Source organism: Thalia democratica, chromosome 2 (genome assembly GCF_965202585.1).
Source record: "Thalia democratica chromosome 2, ktThaDemo2.hap1.1, whole genome shotgun sequence".
Taxonomy (NCBI): Eukaryota; Metazoa; Chordata; class Thaliacea; order Salpida; family Salpidae; genus Thalia; species Thalia democratica.
In genome coordinates this window covers 44,275,418-44,281,298 of record NC_139166.1, presented here as the reverse complement: position 1 = coordinate 44,281,298, position 5,881 = coordinate 44,275,418, and the positions used below count along the sequence as shown (strand labels likewise).

The 5,881-nt window shown below is 27.4% G+C and overlaps 1 protein-coding gene across 1 annotated transcript; it reads left to right on the top strand.

The window, feature by feature from the left end:
• Window positions 1–640: 640 nt before the first annotated feature.
• Window positions 641–2,287, top strand: LOC145830108 (citrate synthase, mitochondrial-like). The gene has a single exon (XM_082937997.1). The coding sequence runs from the start codon at window positions 671–673 to the stop codon at window positions 2,048–2,050; it is 1,380 nt and encodes a 459-aa protein (XP_082794123.1). The 5' UTR covers window positions 641–670; the 3' UTR covers window positions 2,051–2,287.
• The last annotated feature ends 3,594 nt before the right edge of the window (window positions 2,288–5,881 follow it).

Below are 5,881 nucleotides of genomic sequence, written 5' to 3'. Positions count from 1 at the left end.
TTTGGGTGCAAAACAATTCAAGTTTCAATATTTCTTAGTAGTGTTAATTTTCTATATCAATAGATATTTATTTCAAAAAATTTATTTATCATCATAATCTTAGTAAATAGACCTGTATAAATTTTATGCTTTCAATTTTAAATTTTTTTTTGAGATATGGCGAATAAAAGTTTTTAAACTTACTAAATTATAGCTAGTTTTTGTAATAATTAGTTTTCTGTTTTTTAGAATTTTGTTTTTTTATATTTTTTAATATCATATTCTTATAAAATACATTAGCATTTGTACTTTTACAGATGTAGTCCATAGAAAAGTTATTTTTTTAGGATTTGAATAGTCATGTAACAAAAACTTAATTTATACTCTTGCTTATTAATTTAGATTTTAAACTACTACCTTACTAAAAATTTTGTGTTTAGTATAAAAAGTTAAGTTGTTTAAGCTAAAATGCTACTTAAATATAAAATTGATTATTGTACTATTGCATAATGTTTTTGAAATTTAATTATCAAACATTTTCTAAAGCATAAATTGTAAAAAATTAAACATTTAAATAAATAAACTTATATTTTAGTATAGCAGTAATACAAAAAAAATTTATGAATGAGTATCATATAAACAAAACATGTGTTTCAGGTGCTTTTTATAACTTTTTGGATTGAGTATAAAAATGATTAAATCCATGTTATTGCGTCAACTTGCAGTGAGATCATTTGCAGCTCGCCCATTAAGCAGTGCTGCTGCACCAGTTGATTTGAAAGAAGTTTTAAAACAGCAAATACCTGAAAAACAAAAAGAGATTATTGAGTTCCGCAAACAACATGGTAGTACTAAAGTTGGTGAAGTAACCGTAGACATGATGTATGGAGGAATGAGAGGTATCAAAGGTATGGTCTGGGAAACATCTGTGTTGGATCCTGAAGAGGGAATTAGATTTCGTGGCTTAAGTATACCCGAGTGTCAAGATCAACTCCCAAAAGCTGTTGGAGGCCAAGAGCCTTTGCCTGAAGGTCTTTTTTGGCTTCTTTGCACAGGGCAGGTACCAACTCAAGAACAGGTTAACTGGCTGAGTAAAGAATGGGCCTCAAGAGCAGCCCTACCAAGCCACGTTGTAAACATGCTTGATCAGATGCCTAACAATGTACATCCAATGTCTCAGCTGAGTTGTGCCCTTACTGCTCTTAATACTGAGTCTAAATTTATGGAGGCCTACTCAAAAGGTGTAAACAAAAAGTTATATTGGGAGCTTGTTTATGAAGATTCAATGAACTTGATTGCAAAAATTCCTATCATTGCTGCCAAAATCTATCGCAACTTATACAAAGAAGGATCATTCAAAGGTACAATTGATGAAAACGCTGATTGGTCATTAAATTTCTGTAACATGCTTGGATTTACAGATCCTACTTTTGTTGAATTGATGAGAATGTACTTAGTAATTCACTCAGATCACGAAGGAGGAAATGTAAGCGCTCACACATCTCATTTGGTTGGATCTGCATTGTCTGACCCATACTTAAGTGTTGCTGCTGCTATGAATGGCCTCGCTGGACCCCTTCACGGACTTGCTAATCAGGAAGTTCTTGTGTGGCTCACTGGAGTGTACAAAGAACTTGGAGGTAAGCCTGTAACTGATGAAGTTTTACACAAGTACATCTGGGACACACTTAAAAGTGGCAGAGTTGTTCCTGGATATGGGCATGCAGTCCTTAGAAAAACTGATCCTCGTTACACATGCCAACGTGAGTTTGCTTTGAAACATCTGCCTGATGATGAAATGTTTAAGCTTGTTGGGCAACTTTACAAACTAGTACCTGATATCTTACTTGAGCAAGGAAAAGCTAAAAACCCATGGCCAAATGTAGATGCTCACAGCGGTGTCTTGCTTCAGCATTATGGATTGAAAGAAATGCAGTATTACACTGTATTGTTTGGAGTTTCAAGAGCTTTGGGTTGTTTAGCTCAGCTCATCTGGAGCCGTGCTTTAGGCTTACCATTAGAAAGGCCTAAATCTATGAGCACTGAAGGTCTTAAAAAGTTTGTTTCATGAGTAAACTTTCACTAGCAGTTATTTTTTTATCCAAATTTATAAATATAATGTGTTACTTTAAATGTCTTTGCGTATGTTGATTAAAGTTTTTTTATTTATTTTAAGAAACCTTAACTGTTGTACTACTTTATTTTTTGTATAACTGGTAGAATAATATAAAAATTCAAAAATTTAAGTTTAAAAATAGTTTCTTTTTTATTTGTTAGTTGTTAGTTTCATTAAATTTGGTAATTTATCCGTATAAAGATATTTTCGATGTCTCATTTAAGATTATTTTTATAAATGCAAACTTTAAAAAAAGTTACATCACCTGTAGAAATTTTTATATATCAAGCCGAAAAAAAAACTTTAATCTAAAAACTTTTCAAAAAATCTAGTTAATTCTGTTTATATGTAAATGAATAAAATAAATATTTAAATAGATTAGTACAATTTGGCTATGCTTTAAATGATATAAACATACTTACTAAATGTGTTTTTTTTTAAATTCAAATATGCTTAGTTTTTGTAAGTCTAAAGTCCGTCTAAGTAAACGAATCATAAACAATGGTTTAAAATTAAGAACTATAATTTGTAAATTGTTAAGTATAATTAATCTCCAATCTTAAATTAATATGCTTTTATTTCTATCTTTATTACCTAAACAAAAACTGTTAATCGTTTTAGTTATTAATTGAGCTTTTTTAAACAAACAACTTGTTTAACTCTTACTTAATACAGTATTTTAACTCCAATTGATGGTTAAATTAAAATTAGTTTTGCAAATATTTTTAAACGTATTTACAATTTAAAAAAGAAATTGATGGCAAAATACCACGTCTATCACGTTATTATCAGTATTTTAATTATTTTTAGTAATATAAGACTGAAAGCACAAGTTATGTGCAAGAAAGCAAGTGGATGTAGCACGCGGTTTGAAATGGGCTTGCTTGGTGTAACTTATAAATTGATAAACACTTCGTATGTTTTAGGCATAAACTTTGTTAATATGAGGTATAAGTAAATAAATATGTTTCCATGAATAAAATCTTTATATAGTATAAATGAATACTTACAAAACATACAAACAACTGAATGTCTTCAAAAATTATACTTGGAAATTTTTTAACTGAACGATTTTGAAAAGTAATGAACGTTTCATAAAAATCAAAGAAAAAAAGTTACTTCTTTCTTAAAAACAAACCTTTGTAGTTTTACAATAACTTGTCTACGAACTCTTTAAAAACTGTTCTAACATATAAGTTTAAGTGTTTATTAAATTTTCATGCATAAAAATGAATTTTCATATTTTGTTCAAAACCAAACAAACTTTAAGAAAAGTTTATTTAAGTTTTACAATTTGTAAATTAATATTTAATAAAACTTCTCGTAAAAGGTGTTAAAATTTGCATTCAAGGTTCGAAATAATTTGTTTAAAAGACAGTGTTTTTCAAATCTTCTGTGCACTTTTAGAAAACAGTGCATGTGCTATCGCAAAGAATCTAGGCGTTGAGTTTGTCCTATTTTTCGAGTTTTCCCGTGTTTCATGTATTCCGTCCAAAATTTTGTGTCTTATCTCTATGTAAATTCTTCTTTTATTTGTCATATATAATTGGTTTTGAAAAAGAATTGTTAACATTTTGATCGCAAAACAAAGGTGTCCCCATAATAATGTTAATAGAGCGCATTAAGCTATATCAAAAAATTTTTAAATCGTTTTGTACATTTAGCTTAAAACTTGTTTTTTTGTCAACTGAACGATTGAAAGGTTTTGAAAATAACAGGATTTAAATTAAACGGAACTTGGAGTGCCTGGTAAAAGTATTAATTTTTTATTTTTGCGCAATAAATTTTGTATTATCGTACACATATTTATAAGATGTTTTGCACGGGCTGTTAAAAAAGTATAAACATTGGGTTATTATAATAAAACCTTGGATGGCTATATATTAGATTTATTCTTAAAAAGCGGGATAACCTTATCTGAAAAGATATAAAGTTTACGCAAACTCAGTTTCTTAACAAAATAACTCGAAATTTTCTTATAAACATAATTGTTTTTAAATTTTTATGAAAACGAACTAACTTAGTTATTTTATTTTAAATACGTTTTAAGTTTATCTTCCTTAGGTTATTTCTAATTAAATAAATAAGGACTTTTTTCTGAAATCAAATTTGACCGGATATAGTAGATAACTACTTAGAAAATTTTTAAAGTCTAAATCACTAAAAATCAATAGCATGTTATCTATCTCATTTTAATTAAGAAAATTTTGCTGTTTTTATAAAAGTTTTGAATAATTTTAAAACAAAATGAAAACTTTTAGGCAACAACTAACTAAATATATAAGAAAGGCGTTGGTTATTAGTTAAGCTTAATCATTGGTGAGTTTTCAGTTTTGTAATGTGTTTTTTTCTAAAAACAATAAATTAAAGACTAAAAAGTTTTAAATAAGTATTACTGGTGGACTTAAATTCGTTTAGAACAAGAGTTATAACAAAAAAACATATATATGTTTCATTTCTAAAAGTAAAAATATTTGCAATATATGGCTTGATCTAAAAAACGTTATTTAACATAAACTACTAAAGTTAGAAAAGCTTGGAAATCTTTTAAAAAATAAGCTATACCATAGAAAAACTAATTAAAAAAAATTAAACTAAGCTGCTAGGTTAAAAGAAAGGAAGTGATTTTAAGTTTTTACTAAAGCTAGTAGTGATCTTCTGCGGAATATTCAACTTGTAAAACAAAATTCATTGTTAAGTTAATAAAATATTGTGTTTTATAACTTGGGCATGTAAACTTAGTGTTGCACTGTAAATGTACAGTAGCATATAATTATAACCTTTTTTTTTGAATGAAAAGTTTTTGAAGCTTCCCTTTAGTTCGGCAGCAGTAGTCATGTTTAAAAAGTTTATTATTAATATTATTTTGTAAATGAGATAAGATAATAGCATGTTAGTACATTAATGACATTTTAACCCCTATTTATACCAAATTTTTAAATCTGACCGCTTTTCCTTGACCCACCCTAACCAAACGTATAACAAATAAAATTAGTAGGAAGTTTACAGTAGCTAAATTTTAAAACAAACGTAAACAAAATTTACACCATTAAGAATCGCCTTGAATTTGCAGCCAACATTTTACATTGAACATTAGCAACACACTTAAATAATGCAACACAAGAAATGCATTATAAAATGTATACATTCAAAAAAGTTATATTAGTAACATCGAATTGTTAAAGTTAACACCAAAAAGTAATATAAATTTAGAAAGTTTTTATGTTTTTAGTTGATCGAATATTTTATACTGAGAGAGTTTAGTTTTGGTATTGTATGCAAAGAACCAACAACTTATTTAACATGAATTCGATTATTTGTAAACCTACTTTTGAATTTAAGTCGATAGTTTTAATAAGCGGGAACTATTTCAAAACTAGTTTAATTATTATTTTTAAAAGTATCTCAAACAGTCAAGTGTAGTTATACAAAAGTTTGTATTGTAAAATAATATATTACTAAATTTTTGACAAACACGGTTGAAATAGCAATAAAATAAAAAATTTAAGAAATAAATTGCTTCAATACTAACAAAAAAAATTAGTTTAATAAACACAAGAAGTCAAAATATTTTGCATACTAGTTAAGAGATGAGAGAGTGAACGTTCTTAATAATGTAGGTTTGTTTTAACTGTTTATAGTTTAACGAGTCAAAATTTTGAAAACTAGAAAATACTTTAAAATATTCCAATCTTTGAACGTAAACTAGCCCAACTTAGATGCATCACTTAAGTAATAAATAATCATATTTATAAAAGTACTTTTTCTCTGAAGTATTCAAAAACT